The 24,052-nt window shown below is 41.6% G+C and overlaps 1 protein-coding gene across 2 annotated transcripts; it reads left to right on the forward strand.

Moving 5' to 3' along the window:
• Positions 1 to 1,663: 1,663 nt before the first annotated feature.
• LOC124020856 (zinc finger protein 883-like) lies at positions 1,664 to 22,616 on the forward strand. 2 transcript variants are annotated; one of them, XM_046336153.1, is made up of 5 exons: positions 1,664 to 2,115; positions 2,541 to 2,638; positions 2,794 to 2,971; positions 7,635 to 8,508; positions 20,757 to 22,616. In XM_046336153.1, the coding sequence occupies exons 1-5, from the start codon at positions 1,899 to 1,901 to the stop codon at positions 21,283 to 21,285; spliced, it is 1,896 nt and encodes a 631-aa protein (XP_046192109.1). In that variant the 5' UTR covers positions 1,664 to 1,898; the 3' UTR covers positions 21,286 to 22,616. The 2 variants fall into 2 exon arrangements, with proteins under 2 accessions (XP_046192109.1, XP_046192108.1); XM_046336152.1 differs by lacking the exons at positions 2,794 to 2,971; positions 7,635 to 8,508 and adding an exon at positions 18,156 to 18,333 and having other exon boundaries at positions 20,639 to 22,616.
• Positions 22,617 to 24,052: the final 1,436 nt, after the last annotated feature.

Here is a 24,052-nt window from a genome sequence, read left to right on the forward strand (position 1 = left end):
TCTGCTATTAGCTGTTGCGTGACAGACGTTGTTTGATTGGATCTCCCTAGACTCCGCCCCTAACGAGGTTTATAATATCATAGAACAGGGGTTATGTTAGGTAACCTTAAGTTACATGTCCTACTATGCTAATCTCTCTGTATTAAAGGGCCCATAACTTTAACACTGGCAGAGATCCTGGAACTAATATACCATTAAAGTATATTATGTTCAACAATATATGTAAAAAATTTAAACATTTATATTTTCAATATTTATATTTTCTATATTAATAAATTAATGTAAGAAATGTATGAAAGAAATCAAAATACAAGTAAAATACTTACTTACAAGCCCTTAATTAACCAACAATGCAGTTTTAATAAAAATAAGTTATGTATAAAATACAAATAATTTAGGTTAAAGAGCAGCAGAAAAATAACAGTAGCGAGGCTGTATACAGGTATTACCGGTACAGAGTCAATGTGGAGGCTATATACAGGAGGTACCGGTACAGAGTCAATGTGGAGGGTATATACAGGAGGTACCGGAACAGAGTCAATGTGGAAGCTATATACAGGAGGTACCGGAACAGAGTCAATGTGGAGGGTATATACAGGAGGTACCGGAACAGAGTCAATGTGGAGGGTATATACAGGAGGTACCGGAACAGAGTCAATGTGGAGGCTATATACAGGAGGTACCGGAACAGAGTCAATGTGGAGGGTATATACAGGGGGTACCGGAACAGAGTCAATGTGGAGGGTATATACAGGAGGTACCGGAACAGAGTCAATGTGGAGGGTATATACAGGAGGTACCGGAACAGAGTCAATGTGCGGGGACACAGGTGAGTCGAGGAAAAATACTACTCCTATTACAGAGCAAGTGGTAAAGATTCATATGACATCCATTGTTGGAGGACTGTAGCATCTAATGATGAAACATGTAGCATCTACACAGAGGAGCTCTGTCATGATTGTAGCAGGTTTACTAACAAGTTACTTATATTAGCTGTGTTGACTATGACATTACTTTAGCTAATATGGTGACAGCGATGTAGGATGTGTGTAGCAGTTATGAAATGGTTTGGTTTGGAAAGGTTTTAACTCCTGGTCACCTACAGCTGATGTGTTTTGCATTGACGTCCATAAGCGAAGGGAAAAGGTGAGCGAATTGATGTGAGAGGAAATACAACGTGGCAGTTGTGAAAGTGAACTGTGTTTACGCATCATCAGGGGTGAATTCATTCAGCGATTCTGTTGCATGTGATGCATTTGCTCTATTGTTTACAGTATGATTTGTATCGTATAGCGCGTGGCTTTAAGGGAAAAGTATGGTCACATCTAATAAAAAAGAATGTGAAAAATGAACAGAGTATTAACACAAATGTGTTTTAACCCACTACCTATTCGTAGAAGTATTTATTCATCATCCACATTTTCATTTTAAGCTTCTACGTCTGTGTACAGGAAAGTATTATTTGTAAGACGTAAGAAAAAATATATCTGTTTATTGTTAAATTATTATGACGTTCTTTCCAACACAAAAAGTGTAGTACCTATTGTTTCCAAACTGCGTTACCCACTCCAGCCAGCAGATGGCGATGGGCGTCTTTCAGGTGATGCTTCTTGCGTGACGTATAATGGACTGGACGGGACACTTCTTCAGGAACAGGCGCCAACTCTTACAACCACCTCGGTAGCCTGTTAGCCAACATAAAACTGAAAGATTTATTCTTTAGACCATGTTATCCTACATTAGCTAATCTCAGTGTGTTAGACAAATTTCGGTTGACGTATCTACTGGTGAACGTTAACCTAATGTGCTTGTTCAATTTGCAAACTTGTTAAAGATTGATACTGAGGTTAGCACTAGGCTAGTCGCTAATGCTAGCTAGCTAGATAACATCCCTGACCATGAGCTCACTGAACTACTCCTCCCTTGCTAATGAAGAGGAGGTCTGCTTTACGGAGAAAGAATCTTTCAGAATTAAAAAGGAGGAAGAGGAGGCTGTTATAGTGAAAGAAGAGAAAGAACCTTTTAGAGAGGAAGATGATGCTATCTTAATAAACGTGAAGGAGGAAGACGTTTTGAGAGTGAAAAAGGAGGAGACAGAAGATCCGATTGACACCAGTGAGTATTGTCTTAAAAACAAGGACACAAACTATGCAGTTGTTGAACTAATATGGGGTTTTTAATGGGCATTCCTACTGTAGGAATTGTTAAATGGTCGATCTGCCATTGGTTCATATACTTTTGGGACTTTTCAATTAGATGTATTGAATTCTCCATGTGGTCGACATTAAAGTTCGCCTCATCTAGTATAACAGTCTTTTAAAATTCAATATTGGTGCAAATGTTCTACTTAAAATATAAAAAAGGCACCCATTTTGTGGAACAACCCTTTTACATTTGCACCACAAATATTTTTTTAGGAAATCAAGATGAAAGTGGCGATTTTAGGCCCTTTTTAGACATATTCATGCCTCTTGTAAGACTCTGTGATTGCAATAGAAGATCATAAGTTTACCATCTGTTTGATGTTCTCATTCACACAGGAGAGAGACATGACTATGGTGGATCCTCTGCGGAGCCTCAACAACATCCTGATGCTGACGAGGCAGAGAAGAGTCTCTCCAGATCAGAACACCAGATGGTACAGCTTGGTCTGGTCTAGCATACAGCTTGGTCTGGTCTAGCATACAGCTTGCTTTATCGGCTTGGGCTGGGTTTCTGTAGAGCACTTTATGACAACAGTGACATCAGCATCCATAATGATGTGCATCTGTGTCCCCTCTTTATGGTTACCAGGACAACGCTAGCCCTTCCAGCCTCCCGGAGTCCATGTGTCGTGCCTCTCCCGGTCGCACCTTACTGCTGGGTATGAAGAGGTTGTCTGTGATGCTGGTGGACTGCAGGAAAACAACGGGGCTGAGTGGAACTGTGAGAGGAGGAGAAGAGATGAAAGGATCAGATTTGACTCATCAAAGTAAGTGCTGTAGTTTAGTTTGAACAAATACAATAGATCTGCCCACTGGTATCTGTTACCAGGACAACCAGCAGAGTTCTGTTAGTTGACAGGAAGATAGACTGGTGGATATGGATGTTATGAATATCATAACACTGAAAAAGGATTCTGCCAATGAAAAGAGAGAAACCAATAGACCATATAAAACTTTGATGAAAGTTAGCTTCAGAGAGAGAATTTCAAGATGATCCAATGTAAGGTGCTTGTTTTACAAAAACTTATCCTTAAAACATTATGGATATTACATTGCCTGTCCCAGTCAACAACCCCTATCTTTACAAGACTGTTGAACAGGCAAACTAAACTCTAGACACTGTTAATTAATTAACTAATACTGAGGAAAGCTGTGATCAGGCTTATAGGGAAGGACATTCAATAAACACAGCACTTAAAAATGACTGATTGGCTGAGAGAAATTGATGATTATAAAAATATTGTTTGGGCTGTTTTGTTAGACTTCAGTGCGGCTTTTGACATTATCGATCGTCGTCTGCTGCTGAAAAAACGTATGGCTTTACACCCCCTGCTATATTGTGGATAAAGAGTTAAAAAAAACAATTAACCTTTTATTTAACTAGGCAAGTCGGTTAAGAACAAATTCTTATTTTCAATGACTGCCTAGGACTGCCTTGTTCAGGGGCAGAACGACTGAGTTTTACCTTGTCATCTCGGGGATAAGATCCAGCAACCTTTTGGTTACTGGCCTACCGCTCTAACCACTAGGCTAGCTGCCGCCCCAGAGCTACCTGTCTAACAGAACACAGAGAGTGTTCTTTAATGGAAGCCTGTACAACACAATCAAGGTAGAATCAGGAATTCCCCAGGGCAGCTGTTTGGCACCTACTTTTTAAAAATCTTTACCAACAACATGCCAATGACATTTGAGTAAAGCCAGTGTGTCTGTATGCGGATGACTCAACACTGTACATGTCAGCTACCACGGAAACTGAAATGACAGCAACACTTTCAAAGAGCTGCAGTGAGTTTCAGAATGGGTGGCAAGGAATAAGTTAGTCCTAAATATTTCAGATGACCTTAAATTACATGGCCTACTATGCTAATTCTGTAGCGGTATTGTTAGAGGGGGGTCAAGATCAAGTTTTGTTGGGGCGCCAGGCAGGTATTAACCCTAGTTATTAAAGTTAGTTGAATGGATAGAGTAGTGCTTCCAGACACATTCTAAACATGATGGAGTCTTAAAGGAGGACTGTAGCATCTAATAATGAATTACTATGGAGTCTGATGCTTTAAATGAGAAGTTTACCCAAAATCCAGTAACTTCTAAGTGATTCCATACATTGAAACTAGTCCAGTGATTTTTTTTCAGTTTTAGAAACTTCTGAGTATTTCTCTCCAATATGCATAGTAATATGCATATATTAGCTTCTTGGCCTGAGTAGCAGGAAGTTTACTCTGGGCACACTTTTCATCTGAACGTGAAAATGCTGCCCCCTATCCCAAACAGGTTAAAGTAGGACTGTAGCGTCTAATGATGAAACATTATGGAGTCATATAAAGGAGGCGTGTAGCATCTGATGATGAATTACTATGGAGTCTGATGCTTTTAAAGAAGAAGTTTACCCAAAATCCAGAAACTCCTAGGTGATTCCATACATTGAAACTAGTCCAGTGGATTTTGTCCCTCTCCCCCTCTCTCTCCCTGTAGTGCTGTACTGAAACAGCTGCTCCCCCTCTCTCTCCCTGTAGTGCTGTACTGAAACAGCTGCTCCCCCTCTCTCTCCCTGTAGCGCTGTACTGAAACAGCTGCTCCCCCTCTCTCTCCCTGTGGTGCTGTACTGAAACAGCTGCTCTCCCTCTTTCTCCCTGTAGTGCTGTACTGAAACAGCTGCTCTCCCTCTTTCTCCCTGTAGTGCTGTACTGAAACAGCTGCTCTCCCTCTCTCCCTGTAGTGCTGTACTGAAACAGCTGCTCTCCCTCTCAGGATGGCAACAACAACTGCCCAAGTTACACCAGGAACGCACTATCCCTCCATCAGTGCTCAGACTGTCCTCAATAGGCTGAGAGAGGCTGGACTGAGGGCTTGCAGGCCTGTTGTAAGGCAGGTCCTCACCAGACATCAATGGCAACAACGTCGCCTCTGTCACAAGGTGGAGGGGCCGTCATGGTCTGGGGCGGTGTGTCACAGCATCATCAGACTGAGGTTGTTGTCATTGCAGGCACTCTCAACGCTGTGCGTTACAGGGAAGACATCCTCCTCCCTCGTGGTACCCTTCCTGCATGCTCATGACAATGCCACCAGCCATACTGCTCGTTCTGTGCGTGATTTCCTGGTAGCATCTCACTGCAAGTTCTGCCAAATCTGGTGCAGTCCACGAGGAGGAGATGCACTGCAGTACTTAATGCAGCTGGTGGCCACACCAGATTTTTTTATTTATTTCACCTTTATTTAACTAGGCAAGTCAGTTAAGAACAAATTCTTATTTTCAATGACTGTTCAGGGGCAGAACGACAGATTTGTACCTTGTCAGCTCGGGGATATGAACTTGCAACCTTTCGGTTACTAGTCCAACTCTCGAACCACTAGGCTACCCTGGCTCCCCAGATACTGACTGTTACTTTTGATTTTGACACCCCCCCTTTGTTCAGGAGGATGGATTATCATGGCAGAGAAATCCTGCAATCCTTTTTTTTCAGCTCATTAAACATCCAACACTTTACATGTTGCGTTTATAATTTGTTTATTGTAGTTACTATCAGTTTTAGGAACATCTTTCCAAATATTTCACTTTATTTTTTACTTTACCCAAAATATGACATCAGCGATAGTCAAAATGTTGAAAATCTGTGAACGTCTAAATAAGAAATTGGTCCATTTAAACAGCAGGTGTCGAACCCTTTCAACAACGGGGAGATTTTACTGATGTGCTTTGTGTTGTAGACGTAAAAACAAGTTTTGGACTTCCACTTAAAATGACTTATTTACTTATTTTATGTTTAAGGAAGTGTGTACAGTCGTGGCCAAAAGTTTTGAGAATGACACAAATTTTTATTTTCACCAAATCTGCTGCCTCAGTTTGTATGATGGCAATTTGCATATACTCCAGAATGTTATGAAGAGTGTTCAGATGAATTGCAATTAATTGTAAAGTCCCTCTTTTCCATGCAAATGAACTGAATCCCCCCCAAAACTGGAAGCTTCAAAAGGAGGGTGGTGCTTGGAATCATTGTTCGTCATATGTCACCCACGGTTACCTGCAAGGAAACAGGTGCTGTCATGATTGCTTTGCACAAAAAGGGCTTCACAGGCAAGGATATAGCTGCCAGTAAGATTGCACCAAAATCAACCATTTATCGGATCATCAAGAACTTCAAGGAGAGCGGCTCAATTGTTGTGAAGAAGGCTTCAGGGCACCCAAGAAAGTCCAGCAAGTGCCAGGACCGTCTCGTAAAGTTGATTCAGCTGTGGGATCGGGGCACCAACAGTACAGAGCTCAGGAATGGCAGCAGGCAGGTGTGAGTGCATCTGCACTGATATTCTGCAAAAGTTACATGGATTGGACTGCTGAGGACTGGGGTAAAGTCATTTTCTCTGATGAATCCCCATTCCGATTGTTTGGGGCATCTGGAAAAAAGCTTGTCTGGAGAAGACAAGGTAAGCGCAACCATCAGTCCTGTGTCATGCCAACAGTAAAGCATCCTGAGACCATTCATTTGTGGGGTTGCTTCTCAACCAAGGGTGTGGGCTCACTCACAATGTTGCCTAAGAACACAGCCATGAATAAAGAATGGTACCAACACATCCTCCGAGAGCAACTTCTCCCAACCATCTAGGAACAGTTTGGTGATGAACAATACTGTGTCAGCATGATGGAGCACCTTGCCATAAGGCAAAAGTGATAACTAAGTGGCTCGGGTAACAAAACATCAGTATTTTGGGTCCATGGCCAGGAAACTCCCCAGACCTTAATCCTATTGAGAACTTGTGGTCAATCATCAAGAGGCGGGTGGACAAACAAAAACCAACAAATTCTGACAAAATCCAAGCATTGATTATGCAAGAATGGGCTGCCATCAGTCAGGATGTGGCCCAGAAGTTAATTGACAGCATGCCAGGGCGGATTGCAGAGGTCTTGAAAAAGAAGGGTCAATACTGCAAATATTCACACTGTATCAACTTCATGTCATTGTAAATAAAAACCTTTGACACTTATGAAATGCTTGTAATTATACTTCAGCATTCCATAGTAACATCTGACTAAAATATCTAAAGACAATGAAGCAGGAAACTTTGTGGAAATTAATATTTTTCATTCTCAAAACTTTTGGCCACGACTGTAGGTCGCATTCTGTATTATACAGCTATTAAAGTTATATATTCAGAACTACCTGCTCGATTGGAATCCAGTGACGTCTGTGTCTTGAGTGTCCTAGAACTGTTTAGTTTTTTGTGTTCTGACGAAAACAGAATGAATAAATAAGTAGTGTAAACATTGTCAGTAATTACCAGGAAGCTCTACAACATTTGTTTTAAAATCACACTGAGATTATTCAAACTGGCCTTAGGTTATTGAGGGATCTGATTAGGATTTACCCTCGTAGCAAGGCCATTTTATATGTGGTTTCATTCCGGTCTCTATTTTAAAAAACACACTGTCTTTGGCAGGAGAAAGACCAGACTCAGAGGAACCAGAGCCAGGGACGTCCAAACCAACAAGAAGACACCAGTGTTCCCACTGTGGAAAGGGTTGTAACCACTTAAATGAGCTTAAACGACATCAGAGAATACACACAGGGGAGAAGCCTTACCACTGCTCCCAGTGTGGAAAGGGTTGTAATGATTTGGGGAAGCTGAAACGACACGAGAGAATACACACAGGGGAAAAGCCTTACCACTGCTCCCATTGTGGAAAGCGTTTTAACGATTTGGGGAAGGTGAAACGACACGAGAGGATACACACAGGGGAGAAGCCATACCATTGCTCCCACTGTGGAAAATGTTTCAACCAGTTAGGGACCCTGAAACAGCACAAGATAATACACACAGGGGAGAATCGTTACCACTGCTCCCAGTGTGGAAAGGGTTTTCACGATTTGGGGAAGCTGAAACGACATGAGAGAATACACACAGGGGAGAAGCCTTACCAATGCTCGCAATGTGAAAAGATGTATAGTGAGAAAGGACACCTGAAAGCCCATGAGAAAATACATACAGGGGAGAAGCCTTACCAATGCTCACAGTGTGGAAAGTGTTTCACCTGGGCAGGGTATCTGAAAAAACACGAAAGAATACACACAGGGGAGAAGCCTTACCACTGCTCCCAGTGTGGCAAGGGTTTCAACGGGGCAGGGGATCTGAAAAAACACGAAAGAATACATACAGGAGAGAAGCCTTACCACTGCTCCCGCTGTGTCAAGTGTTTTAACCAGTTAGGGGCCCTGAAACAGCACGAGAGAATACACACAGGGAAGAAGCCTTACCACTGCTCCCAGTGTGGCAAGTTTTTTAACCAGTTAGGGACCCTGAAACAGCACAAGATAATACACACAGGGGAGATGCATTACCACTCCTCCCAGGATGCAAAGCTTTTGCCCATTTGGGAAGCCTGAAATAACATGAGACACAGAGGAGAAGGCTTACAGAAGGTTAGATTTTGGGAAAACATATTACTCATAACAATCACTTAAACATCATTAGAGAATCCACACAGGAGAGAAATGCCTTCTCTTAGCGTGTATATTGATATTTCACATCTCATTGACTGACAACTCATCAGAGAACATACACAGTGCTCCCATTGTCTTATATTGTTGACTGATATGTTTACCTGTTTTTACCAGATGAAATTGCTTCTTCCAATTATTGAGTAACATGTACCTGTTAAGAAACTGACTGTTAGATATGTTAAGGCTCCATGGATTGATGACATGGATTGATGAGGAATTTAAAAACTGTATGTTTGAAAGAGTTGGGGCAAAAGGAGTGGCTAATAAGTCTGGCTGCACATCTGGCTGGTTTACATACTGCAAACTGAGAAATGATGTGACCAAACTCAACAAAAATAATCAACTTTATTAGGAAGCCAAGATCAATGAGATAAAGAATGATGGAAAAAAACATCATGAAAGAAAAGCAGTGCAAGTTATGAATTTTGTAAAGTTAGTGTGGGAGAGGTGGAACAATTGTTATCGATCAATAATGACAAACCTCCTGGCATTGACAACGTAGATGGAAAGCTACTGAGGACAGTAGCTGACTCTATAGCCACTCCTATCTGTCATATTTTTAACATGAGCCTAGAGGAAAGTCTTTGTTTTCAGGCCTGGAGGGAAGCCAAATTAATCCACTACCTAGTCATGTAAGACTGGAACATAGTATCAACAGGAACTCTTAGTTCCCTTTATCCATCTGTTACCTAAAATATAGTTTCAACACACAGACATCTGACTTTGTACAGTTGACCTTTTCATGCACTTGCAAGGTGTCTACCACTGATTCTTAATCTCAAGCTAAAGCAAAACATGAATCATTGTACTTTTGTCATCACAGGTGTTCCTATAATGTACAGATATCATCAAAGTTCTTACAAGTCAAATTACACACATCTCTGACACACACACTTATCCCACCAGACATGCCACTGGGGGTCTTTTCACAGTTCACAAGATTCCAGAACAAATTCAAGAAAGCGTACAGTATTATATAGGGCCCTTATTGCCTGGAACTTCCTTCCATCTCATATTGCTCAAATAAACAGCAAACCTAGTTTCAAAAAACAGATAAAGCAACACCTCTCCCCTATTTGACCTAGGTGGTTTGTGTATATGCATTGATATGGAGGCTACGTGTGCCTTTTACAAAATGTATGTAGTTCTGTCCTTGAGCTGTTCTTGTCTATTGATGTTCTGTATTATTGTCACGCCATAGAGAGGCTTTTTATTCTCTATTTTGGTTAGGCCAGGGGGTGACTCGGGTGGGAATTCCAGTTTCTTTATTTCTATGTTTTCTATTTCTTTGTTTTTGGCCGAGTGTGGTTCCCAATCGGAGGCAGCTGTCTATCGTTGTCTCTAATTGGGAATCATACTTAGGCAGCACTTTTCCACCTGTGTTTTTGGGTAGTTGTTTTCTGTATAGTTGATATGCCTTACAGAACTGTTTGTTCTTCTCTTTGTTATTGTCGAAGAGAATTGTTACAGAAATATAATACTGTCTATAGAAATATAATACTCTCAGAAGAAACTTTTGAATTCAATGTAGACTTTAATGCAAGTTATTAAAGCCGTGCTGGTCCGCGGGAAAGCCGCCGCTTCTTAACACTGGCTTTGCTTTTATACATACATAGTATTGGGGTACATCACATATGTAAATAAAGTTACTCCCCCTTAGTATCTGCGTTTGGTTACAACGATGGCAGAACTCGTTCCATGTTCTAAAAATAATGTATATACTGCATGCCCATGTTTTACGTGTTAGTCATCAGTTATCTTGCCTACATCTTTCTTCCTGTATCCTGCTGACCACAGCACGTTCAGCTGTCATGAATGCACGTATGGTCTTGGTTAATGTATTCCTACAACAATAGAGTCTGGTTGGTCTAGGTGTCATATGGCCTGGATATCATCTTCTCTTAATGTGCATGTCCTTGCTACTTCAGCCTAGCAGCCAAACCTACATGCAATGCTGAACTTTTCTCAATGGTTCGCTCCAACATGATTTTGTTTGAATGTTTTTTGATTAAATAAAAATCATGAACACTTACCGCGCTGCGCTTTGGTCCATGCCTTCCGACGAGAGACGTGACAATTATGTGTCATGTTTTGTGTTGACCGCAGGAGGGGTAGCTGCTGCTTTTGCAACAGCTAATGGGGATCCTAGTAAAATACCAAATACCAAACTGTTATTCTCTCTGAGCTCAGAAATAAAGAATCTTGGTTTGACTTGGACTCCAGCAGATCCTTATATTATAATATCCACTACAACTCACCCACAGATTGCTGTTTCATGATTGTCTCAAGAGTTCCTCATTCCACTTTCCTGTGGGCTTTTACACAACCCCGATTCTATAATATTCACCAGGTTACCTTTCACACATGGAAGAATAACATGTACTTAGATGTGAAGATGGGAGCGACTATGTCCCTTATATAGGAAGTGGAGTCGTCTGCTATTAGCTGTTGCGTGACAGACGTTGTTTGATTGGATCTCCCTAGACTCCGCCCCTAAGAGGTTTATAATATCATAGAACAGGGGTTATGTTAGGTAACCTTAAGTTACATGTCCTACTATGCTAATCTCTCTGTATTAAAGGGCCCATAACTTTAACACTGGCAGAGATCCTGGAACTAATATACCATTAAAGTATATTATGTTCAACAATATATGTTAAAAAATCTAAACAATCATATTTTCAATATTCATATTTATATATTCTATATTAATAAATTAATGTAAGAAATGTCTGAATTAAATCAAAACACAAATCAAATTTAGTGTCGACCTTACAGTGGAATGCTGACTGACAAGCCCTTAACCAACAATTCAGTTCCAAGAAACATAAGTGTTCAGTAAAAATACAAATAAATAACTAAAGAGCATCAGAATAATAACAGTAGAGAGGCTGTAAACAGGTATTACCAATACAGAGTCAATGTGGAGACTGTAAACAGGAGGTACCAGTACAGAGTCAATGTGGAGACTAAATACAGGGGTACCAATACAGAGTCAATGTGGAGACTAAATACAGGAGGTACCAATACAGAGTCAATGTGGAGACTAAATACAGGGGGTACCAATACAGAGTCAATGTGGAGACTAAATACAGGAGGTACCAATACAGAGTCAATGTGGAGACTAAATACAGGAGGTACCAGTACAGAGTCAATGTGGAGGCTCTATACAGGAGGTACCAATACAGAGTCAATGTGGAGACTAAATACAGGAGGTACCAGTACAGAGTCAATGTGGAGGCTAAATACAGGAGGTACCAGTACAGAGTCAATGTGGAGACTAAATACAGGAGGTACCAGTACAGAGTCAATGTGGAGACTAAATACAGGAGGTACCAGTACAGAGTCAATGTGGAGACTAAATACAGGAGGTACCAGTACAGAGTCAATGTGGAGGCTAAATACAGGAGGTACCAGTACAGAGTCAATGTGGAGACTAAATACAGGAGGTACCAGTACAGAGTCAATGTGGAGACTAAATACAGGAGGTACCAGTACAGAGTCAATGTGGAGGCTAAATACAGGAGGTACCAGTACAGAGTCAATGTGGAGGCTAAATACAGGAGGTACCAGTACAGAGTCAATGTGGAGACTAAATACAGGAGGTACCAGTACAGAGTCAATGTGGAACTAAATACAGGAGGTACCAGTACAGAGTCAATGTGGAGGCTAAATACAGGAGGTACCAGTACAGAGTCAATGTGGAGACAGTAGTCAATGGAGACTAAATACAGGAGGTACCAGTACAGAGTCAATGTGGAGACTAAATACAGGAGGTACCAGTACAGAGTCAATGTGGAGACTAAATACAGGAGGTACCAGTACAGAGTCAATGTGGAGGCTATATACAGGAGTTACCAGTACAGAGTCAATGTGGAGGATATAAACAGGAGGTTCCAGTACAGAGTCAATGTGGAGGATATAAACAGGAGGTTCCAGTACAGAGTCAATGTGGAGGATATAAATAGGAGTTACCAGTACAGAGTCAATGTGGAGGATATAAACAGGAGGTTCCAGTACAGAGTCAATGTGGAGGATATAAATAGGAGTTACCAGTACAGAGTCAATGTGGAGGATATAAACAGGAGGTTCCAGTACAGAGTCAATGTGGAGGATATAAACAGGAGTTACCAGTACAGAGTCAATGTGGAGGATATAAACAGGAGGTTCCAGTACAGAGTCAATGTGGAGGCTCTATACAGGAGGTACTGGTACATGTCAATGTGGAGGCTGTATACTGAAACAGAGTCAATGTGGAGGGCATATACAGGAGGTACGGAACAGAGTCAATGTGGAGGCTAAATACAGGAGTTACCAGTCCAGAGTCAATGTGGAGGCTAAATACAGGAGGTTCCAGTACAGAGTCAATGTGGAGGATATAAACAGGAGGTTCCAGTACAGAGTCAATGTGGAGGATATAAATAGGAGTTACCAGTACAGAGTCAATGTGGAGGATATAAACAGGAGGTTCCAGTACAGAGTCAATGTGGAGGATATAAATAGGAGTTACCAGTACAGAGTCAATGTGGAGACTAAATACAGGGGGTACCAATACAGAGTCAATGTGGAGACTAAATACAGGAGGTACCAATACAGAGTCAATGTGGAGACTAAATACAGGAGGTACCAATACAGAGTCAATGTGGAGACTAAATACAGGAGGTACCAGTACAGAGTCAATGTGGAGGCTCTATACAGGAGGTACCAATACAGAGTCAATGTGGAGACTAAATACAGGAGGTACCAGTACAGAGTCAATGTGGAGGCTAAATACAGGAGGTACCAGTACAGAGTCAATGTGGAGACTAAATACAGGAGGTACCAGTACAGAGTCAATGTGGAGACTAAATACAGGAGGTACCAGTACAGAGTCAATGTGGAGACTAAATACAGGAGGTACCAGTACAGAGTCAATGTGGAGGCTAAATACAGGAGGTACCAGTACAGAGTCAATGTGGAGACTAAATACAGGAGGTACCAGTACAGAGTCAATGTGGAGACTAAATACAGGAGGTACCAGTACAGAGTCAATGTGGAGGCTAAATACAGGAGGTACCAGTACAGAGTCAATGTGGAGGCTAAATACAGGAGGTAGTACAGAGTCAATGTGGAGACTAAACAGAGTCACAGGAGGTACCAGTACAGAGTCAATGTGGAGGCTAAATACAGGAGGTACCAGTACAGAGTCAATGTGGAGACTAAATACAGGAGGTACCAGTACAGAGTCAATGTGGAGACTAAATACAGGAGGTACCAGTACAGAGTCAATGTGGAGACTAAATACAGGAGGTACCAGTACAGAGTCAATGTGGAGGCTATATACAGGAGTTACCAGTACAGAGTCAATGTGGAGGATATAAACAGGAGGTTCCAGTACAGAGTCAATGTGGAGGATATAAACAGGAGGTTCCAGTACAGAGTCAATGTGGAGGATATAAATAGGAGTTACCAGTACAGAGTCAATGTGGAGGATATAAACAGGAGGTTCCAGTACAGAGTCAATGTGGAGGATATAAATAGGAGTTACCAGTACAGAGTCAATGTGGAGGATATAAACAGGAGGTTCCAGTACAGAGTCAATGTGGAGGATATAAACAGGAGTTACCAGTACAGAGTCAATGTGGAGGATATAAACAGGAGGTTCCAGTACAGAGTCAATGTGGAGGCTCTATACAGGAGGTACTGGTACATGTCAATGTGGAGGCTGTATACAGGAGGTCCCGGAAACAGAGTCAATGTGGAGGGCATATACAGGAGGTACCGGAACAGAGTCAATGTGGAGGCTAAATACAGGAGTTACCAGTCCAGAGTCAATGTGGAGGCTAAATACAGGAGGTTCCAGTACAGAGTCAATGTGGAGGATATAAACAGGAGGTTCCAGTACAGAGTCAATGTGGAGGATATAAATAGGAGTTACCAGTACAGAGTCAATGTGGAGGATATAAACAGGAGGTTCCAGTACAGAGTCAATGTGGAGGATATAAATAGGAGTTACCAGTACAGAGTCAATGTGGAGGATATAAACAGGAGGTTCCAGTACAGAGTCAATGTGGAGGATATAAACAGGAGTTACCAGTACAGAGTCAATGTGGAGGATATAAACAGGAGGTTCCAGTACAGAGTCAATGTGGAGGCTATATACAGGAGGTACCAGTACAGAGTCAATGTGGAGGCTCTATACAGGAGGTACTGGTACATGTCAATGTGGAGGCTGTATACAGGAGGTCCCGGAAACAGAGTCAATGTGGAGGGCATATACAGGAGGTACCGGAACAGAGTCAATGTGGAGGCTATATACAGGAGGTACCGGTACAGCGTCAATGTGGAGGCTGTATACAGGAGGTACCAGTACAGCATCAATGTGGAGGCTATATACAGGAGGTACCGGTACAGAGTCAACGTGGAGTGTATATACAGGAGGTACCGGAACAGAGTCAATGTGGAGGCTATATACAGGAGGTACCAGTATAGAGTCAATGTGGAGGCTATATACAGGAGGTACCGGAACAGAGTCAATGTGGAGGCTATACACAGGAGGTAGCGGAACAGAGTCAATGTGGAGGCTATATACAGGAGGTACCGGTACAGCGTCAATGTGGAGGCTGTATACAGGAGGTACCAGTACAGCATCAATGTGGAGGCTATATACAGGAGGTACCGGAACAGAGTCAATGTGCGGGACACAGGTAAGTCTAGGAAAAATACTACTCCTATTACAGAGCAAGTGGTAAAGATTCATATGACATCCATTGTTGGAGGACTGTAGCATCTAATGATGAAACATGTAGCATCTCCACAGAGGAGCTCTGTCATCATTGTAGCAGGTTACTAACAAGTTACTTACATTAGCTGTGTTGACTATGACATTACTTTAGCTAATATGGTGACAGCGATGTAGGATGTGTGTAGCAGTTATGAAATGGTTTGGTTTGGAAAGGTTTTAACTCCTGGTCACCTACAGCTGATGTGTTGTGCATTGACGTCCACAAGCGAAGGGAAAAGGTGAGCGAATTGATGTGAGAGGAAATACAACGTGGCAGTTGTGAAAGTGAACTGTGTTTACGCATCATTAGGGGTGAATTCATTCAGCCGATTCTGTTGCGATGTGATGCATTTGCTCGATTGTTTACAGTATGATTTGTATCGTATAGCGCGTGGCTTTAAGGGAAAAGTATGGTCACATCTAATAAAAACGAATGTGAAAAATGAACAGAGTATTAACACAAATGTGTTTTAACACACTACCTATTCGTAGAAGTATTTATTCATCATCCACATATTCATATTAAGCTTCTACGTCTGTGTACAGGAAAGTATTATTTGTAAGACGTAAGATAAAATATATCTGTTTATTGTTAAATTATCATGACGTTCTTTCCAACACAAAAAGTGTAGTACCTATTGTTTCCAAACTGCGTTACCCACTCCAGCCAGCAGATGGCGATGAGCGTCTTTCAGGTGATGCTTCTTGCATGACGTATAATAGACTGGACGGGACGCTTCTTCAGGAACAGGCGCCAACTCTTACAACCACCTCGGTAGCCTGCTAGACAACATAAAACTGAAAGATTGATTCTTTAGACCAAGTTATTGTACATTAGCTAATCTCAGTGTTTTAGACTAATTTCGGTTGACGTATCTACTGGTGAACTTTAACCTAATGTGCTTGTTCAATTTGCAACCTTGTTAAAGATTGATACTGAGGTTAGCACTAGGCTAGTCGCTAATGCTAGCTAGCTAGCTAACATCCCTGACCATGAGCTCACTGAACTACTCATCCCTTGCTAAAGAAGAGGAGGTCTGCTTTACGGAGAAAGAATCTTTCAGAATGAAAAAGGAGGAAGAGGAGGCTGTTATAGTGAAAGAAGAGAAAGAACCTTTTAGAGAGGAAGAGGATGCTATCTTAATAAACGTGAAGGAGGAAGACGTTTTGAGAGTGAAAAAGGAGGAGACAGAAGATCCGATTGACACCAGTGAGTACTGTCTTAAAAACAGGGACACAAACTATGCAGTTGTTGAACTAATGTGGGGTTTTTAATGGGCATTCTTACTGTAGGAATTGATAAATGGTCGATCTGCCATTGGTTCATATACTTTTGCGACTTTTCAATTAGATGTATTGAATTCTCTATGTGGTCGACATTCAAGTTCCCCTCATCTAGTATAACAGTCTTTTAAAATTCAATATTGCTGCATATGTTCTACTTAAAATATAAAAAGGAACCCATTTTGTGGAACAACCCTTTTACAATTGCATCACAAATATTTTTTTAAGAAATCAAGATGAAAGTGGCCATTTTAGGCCCTTTTTAGACATATTCATGCCTCTTGTAAGACTGTGATTGCAATAGAAGATCATAAGTTTACCATCTGTTTGATGTTCTCGTTCACACAGGAGAGAGACATGACAATCCTGGATCCTCTGGGGAGACTCAACAACATCCTCCATTGTTCTTGGCGTGATCCTGGACAACACCCTCGTTTCAACTAACATCAAGGCGGTGGCCCGTTGTAGGTTCATGCTCTACAACATCCGCAGAGTACGACCCTGCCTCACACAGGAGCGGCGCAGGTCTAATCCAGGCACTTGTCATCTCCCGTCTGGATTACTGCAACTCGCTGTTGGCTGGGCTCCCTGCCTGTGCCATTAAACCCCTTCAACTCATCCAGAACGCCGCAGCCCGTCTGGTGTTCAACCTTCCCAAGTTCTCTCACGTCACCCCGCTCCTCCGTTCTCTCCACTGGCTTCCAGTTGAAGCTCGCATCCGCTACAAGACCATGGTGCTTGCCTACGGAGCTGTGAGGGGAACGGCACCTCAGTACCTCCAGGCTCTGACCAGGCCCTACACCCAAACAAGGGCACTGCGTTCATCCACCTCTGGCCTGCTCGCCTCCCTACCACTGAGGAAGTACAGCTCCCGCTCAGCCCAGTCAAAACTGTTCGCTGCCCTGGCCCCCAATGGTGGAACAAACTCCCTCACGACGCCAGGACAGCGGAGTCAATCACCACCTTCCGGAGACACCTGAAACCCCACCTCTTTAAGGAATACCTAGGATAGGTTAAGTAATCTCTCACCCCACCCCCTAAGTTTTAGATGCACTATTGTTAAGTGACTGTCCCACTGGATGTCATAAGGTGAATGCACCAATTTGTAAGTCGCTCTGGATAAGAGCGTCTGCTAAATGACTTAAATGTAATGTAAATGTAAGAGTCTCTCCAGATCAGAACACCAGATGGTACAGCTTGGTCTGGTCTAGCATACAGCTTGGTCTGGTCTAGCATACAGCTTGGTCTGGTCTAGCATACAGCTTGGTCTGGTCTAGCATACAGCTTGGTCTGGTCTAGCATACAGCTTGCTCTATTGGGGTCTGGGCTGGGTTTCTGTAGAGCACTTCATGACAACAGTGACATCAGCATCCATAATGATATGTGTTTGTGTCCCCTCTTTATGGTTACTAGGACAACGCTAGCCCTTCCTCCCTCCCAGAGTCCCCGTGTCGTGCCTCTCCCGGTCGCACCTTACTGCTGGGTATGAAGAGGTTGTCTGTGCTGCTGGTGGACTGCAGGAAAACAACGGGGCTGAGTGGAACTGTGAGAGGAGGAGAAGAGAAGAAAGGATCAGATTTAACTCATCAAAGTAAGTGCTGTAATTTAGTTTGAACAAATAAAATAGATCTGGTATCTGTTACCAGGACAACCAGTGGAGTTCTGTTAGTTGACAGGAAGATAGACTGGTGGAAATGGATGTTATGTATATCATAACACTGAAAAAGGATTCTGCCAGTGAAAAGAGAGAAACCAATAGACCATATTAAACATTGATGAAAGTTAGCTCAAGATGATCCAATGTGAAGTGCTTGTTTTACAGAAACCTTTCCTTAAAACATTATGGATGTTACATTGCCTGTCCCAGTCAACCCCCCTATCTTTACAAGACTCTAGAACAGGAAAACATGATGGAGTCTTAAAGGAGGACTCTAGCATCTAATGATTAAACATTATGGAGTCTTAAAGGAGGACTGTAGCATCTAATGAAACATGGAGTCTTAAAACTTCTTATGGCTAGCGGAACCCCTCGACAACATTCCTCTGAAAAGGCAGAGCGCGAAATTCAAATTATTTTTTTGAAATATGTAACTTTCATACATTCACAAGTGCAATACACTAAATTAAAGCTTAACTTCTTGTTAATCTACCCGTCGTGTCTGATTTCAAAAGAGCGTTACAGCGAAAGCACACCATATAATTACGTTAGGTCAGAGCCTCAAAAACACACACAGCCATTTTCCAGCCAAAGAGAGGAGTCACAAGAAGCAGAAAATCACTAACCTTTGATCTTCATCAGGTGGCACTCATAGGACTTCATGTTACACAATACATGTATGTTTTGTTCGATAAAGTTCATATTTATATCAATCTCACTGCAAGTACTGTCAAATCTGGTGCAGTTCATGAGTAGATGCAGTGCAGTACTTAACCCCCCCTTTGGTCAGGGACACATTATTCCATTTCAGTTAGTCACATGTCTGTGGAACTTGTTCAGTTTTGAATGTTGTTGAATCTTGTTATGTTGCAACAAATATTTACACATCTTCAGTTTGCTGAAAATAAACGCAGTTGACAGTGAGAGGACGTTTCTTTGTTTGCTGAGTTTAGATTGGCGAGGGGGGAAAACAATTTAATCAATTTTAGAATAATGTTGAAATGTAACAAAATTTGGAAAAGGTGAGGGGTCTGAATACTTAACGAATGCACAGTGTCTGTGTGTACTGAACCAAAATATAAACAACAATTTCAACGATTTACAGTTCATATAAGTCAGTCATTGTAAATAAATACATTAGGCCCAAATCTATGGACGGTTTTTGAAACAACATGCGAAAACTGGGCAGGGGAGCAGCCATTGGTGGGCCCTGGAGGGCATAAGCCCATCCATTGCAGTGCCAGGCCCAGCCAATCAGAATTTAGTTTTCCCCCACAAAAGTTCTTCATTACGAATAGAAATACAACTCAGGTGGCTGGTCTCAGATGCTGTGGGGATCCTGGGCTGGCGTCGTTATATGTGGTCTGTGGTTGTGAGGCCAGTTGGATGTACTGCCAAATTCTCTAAAACAATGTTGGAGGCAGCTTCTGGTAGAGAATTGAACATTCAATTATCTGGTAACAGCTCTAGTGGATATTCCTGCAGTCAGCATGTCAATTGCACGCTCCCTCAAAACTTGAGACACCTGTGGCATTGTGTTGTGTGACAAAACGGCACATTTTAGTGTGGCCTTTTATTCTCCACAGCACAAGGTGCACCTGTGTAATGATCATGCTGTTTAATCAGCTTGACATGCCACACCTGTCAGGTGGATGAATTTTCTTGGCAAATGAGAAATGTTTACTAACAGGGATGTAAAAAATTCTGCAATCTTTTGTTTCAGCTCATGAAACATCCAACACTTTACATGTTGCATTTATATTTTTGTTTATTGTTGTTACTATCAGTTTTGGGAACATCTTTCCAAATATTTCACCTTAATTTTTTCTTCACCCAAAATATGACATCAGCGACAGTCACAATTTTGAAAACCTGTCAACGTCTAAATAAGAAATTGGGCCATTTAAACAAGCAGGTGTTGAACCCTTTCAACAACAGAGATTTTACTGATGTGCTTTGTGTCTTCGATGTAAAAACAAGTTTTTGACTATCACACAAAATTACTTCTTTAGTTATTTTATGTTTAAGGAAGTGTGTAGGTCACATTCTGTATCATACAACTATGAAAGTTATATATTTAGAACCACCTGCTCAATTGGAATCCAGCGATGTCTGTGTCTTCAGTGTCCTAGAACTGTCTAGTTTTTTGTGTTCTGACTTGTAAAACAGGATGAATAAAATAAGTAATGTAGAGGTTTCATTCGGGTATCTATTTAAAAAAATTAACTGTCTTTGGCAGGAGAAAGACCAGACTCAGTGGAACCAGAGCCAGGGACGTCCAAACCAGCAAGAAGACACCAGTGCTCCCACTGTGGAAAGGGTTGTAACCGGTTTTGGGACCTGAAACGACAGGAGAAAATTCACACAGGGGAGAAGCCTTACCACTGCTCCCAGTGTGGCAAGTGTTTTAACCGGTCAGGACACCTGAAAGCCCATGAGCTAGTACACACAGGGGAGAAGCCTTACCACTGCTCCCAGTGTGGCAAGTGTTTTAACCAGTTAAGGACTCTGAAACGCCATGAGCTAGTACACACAGGGGAGAAGCCATACCACTGCTCCCAATGTGGCAAGTGTTTTAACCAGTCAGGACACCTGAAAGCTCATGAGCTAGTACACACAGGGGAGAAGCCTTACCACTGCTCCCAGTGTGGCAAGTGTTTTGGCCTGTTAGGGAATCTGAAACAGCATGAGCTAGTACACACAGGGGAGAAGCCTTACCACTGCTCCCAGTGTGGCAAGTGTTTTAACCAGTTAGGGAGCCTGAAACAACATGAGCTAGTGCACACAGGGGAGAAGCCATACCACTGCTCCCAGTGTGCCAGGTGTTTCAACCGGTCAGGACACCTGAAAGCTCATGAGCTAGTACACACAAGGGAGAAGCCTTAACACGGTTCCCAGTGTGGAATAAGTTTTAACCAGAAAAACAGCCTGAACCAACATGAGAAAATACACAGAGGTCAGATGCATTACCACTCCTCCCAGGGTGCAAAGCATTTGCCCATTTAGGAAGCCTGAAAGAGCATGACACAGAGGAGAAAGCTTACAAAAGCTTAGCCTTTGGAAAAACATATTACTCATAATCACTTAAACGTCATTAGAGAATCCACACAGGAGAGAGAAATTACTTCTCTTAGCATGTATATTGATATTTCACATCTCATTTTTCTTACAATTCTTCAGAGAACATACACAGTGATCCCGTTGTCTTATATTGTTGCCTTATGTGTTTACCTGTTTTTACCAGATGAAATTGCTTCTTCCAATTATTGATAAACATGTACTGACTGTTAGAACTGTTCCATGGATTGATGAGGAATTTAAAAACTATGTTTGAAAGAGTTGTGGCAAAAGGAGTGGCTAATAAGTCTGGCTGCACATCTGGCTGGTTTACATACTGCAAACTGAGAAATGATGTGACCAAACTCAACAAAAATAATCAACTTTATTAGGAAGCCAAGATCAATGATATAAAGAATGATGGAAAAAAACATCATGAAAGAAAAGCAGTGCAAGTTATGAATTTTGTAAAGTTAGTGTGGGAGAGGTGGAAAAATTGTTATCGATCAATAATGACAAACCTCCTGGCATTGACAACTTAGGAGTGGCTATAGAGTCAGCTACTGTCCTCAGTAGCTTTCCATCTATCTGTCATATTTTTAATATGAGCCAAGAGGAAAGTTTTTGTTCTCAGGCCTGGAGGGAAACCAAAGTAATTCCACTACCCAAGAGTGGTAAAGCGGCCTTTACTGGTTCTAACAGCAGACCTATAAGCTTGCTGCCAGCTCTTAGCAACCTATTGGAAAACATTGTGTTTTACCAAATGTAATGCTATTTCTCTGTAAACAAAAGAACAGACTTTCAGCATACTTATAGAGAAGGGCACTCAACATGTACTGCACTAACACAAATGACTGATGATTGATTGTGAGAAATTGATAACAAGAAGATTGTGGGAGTTCTATTGTTAGATTTCAGTGCAGCCTTTGATATTATTCACCATAACCTGTTGTTTAAGAATGTTTGTGCTTTGGCTTTTCAACCTCTGCCATAATGTGGATTCAGAGCTGTCTATCTAATAGAAATCAGAGGGTTTTTAATGGAAGCTTCTCTAATGTCAAACATATGAAGTGTGATGTACCACAGGGCAGCTCTCTAGGCCCTCTACTCTTTTCTATTTTTACCAATGGCCTGCCACTGGCATTAAACAAAGCATGTGTGTCCATGTATGCTGATGATTCAACCATATAAGCATCAGCAACCACAGCTAATGAGTTCACTGAAACCCTTAACGAAGAGTTGCAGTCTGTTTTGGAATGCGTGGCCATTAATAAACTGGTCCTGAACCTCTCTAAAACTAAGAGCATTGTATTTGGAACAAATCATTCCTTAAGTTATAGACCTCAGCTGAATCTGGGAATGAATTGTGTGGCTGTTGAACAAGTTGAGGAGACTAAATTACTTGGCATTACCTTAGATTGTAAATTGTCATGGTCAAAACATATAGATTCAATTATTGTAAAGATGGGGAGCAAGTTCTGCAGGCTCTAGTTTTGTCTAATCTTGATTATTGTCCAGTCGTGTGGTCCAGTGCTCCAAGGAAAGACCTAGTAAAGCTGCAGCTGGCCCAGAACAGAGCGGCTGTCACGCCCTGGCCACAGAGAAGCTTTTATTCTCTATGTTGGTTAGGCCAGGGTGTGACTAGGGTGGGCATTCTATGTTCCTTTTTCTGTAGTGTGGTTCCCAATCGGAGGCAGCTGTCTATCGTTGTCTCTAATTGTTAATCATACTTAGGCAGCCTTTTTCCACCTGTGTTTTTTGGGTAGTTCTTTTCTGTACAGTTGATTTGCCTTACAGAACTGTTCGTTCTTCTCTTTGTTATTTTGTTCGAATGTTGTTTGATTAAATAAAAATCATGAACACTTACCACGCTGCGCTTTGGTCCATGCCTTCCGACGAGAGACGTGAAAATTGGGTCCTGCTTTGTGTTGACCGCAGGAGAGGTAGCTGCTGCTTTTGCAACAACTAATGGGGATCCTAGTAAAATACCAAATACCAAATTCTGTTGTTCTCTCTGAGCTCAGAAATAAAGAATCTTGGTTTGACTTGGACTCCAGCAGATCCTTATATTATAATATCCACTACAACTCACCCACAGATTATTGAGACAATCATGAAACACCAAAGAGTTCCCTATTCCACTTTCCTGTGGGCTTTTACAAGCATTCCACTGGTTGAATAAACGTTGTTTCCACGTCAAATTAAAAAAACATCCTTAACATAGTGAAGGTTCATCAATCTTCATCCCTAAACTAGCAACATTAACTATTGTCTATTGTTATTCTCAATGACATTCCTGGCCTTATGAAATCCTATCTAAATACAATGTTCCCACCCGTTTTCATGTCTTTGGTTATGCAAACATTTGTTTATTCGATTATATTTCTCATTAAGATGAATATTGTTTTAATTCTGCATGGGTCACGCATTGCTTTGGTCATGTGTTCCTTTATGGGTCAATGATTTTAATTAGAATATAGCAATTATGCTCTCTCCTCAATCACTTACAGTTTCTTTGGAAAATATTCAGATCCCTTGACTTTTAGGTTTAGATCATCAGTAAAGGGGACACTTAAATATTACAATGACCCTTTCA

The sequence above is a fragment of the Oncorhynchus gorbuscha genome, unplaced genomic scaffold (genome assembly GCF_021184085.1).
Source record: "Oncorhynchus gorbuscha isolate QuinsamMale2020 ecotype Even-year unplaced genomic scaffold, OgorEven_v1.0 Un_scaffold_957, whole genome shotgun sequence".
NCBI classification, from domain to species: domain Eukaryota; kingdom Metazoa; phylum Chordata; class Actinopteri; order Salmoniformes; family Salmonidae; genus Oncorhynchus; species Oncorhynchus gorbuscha.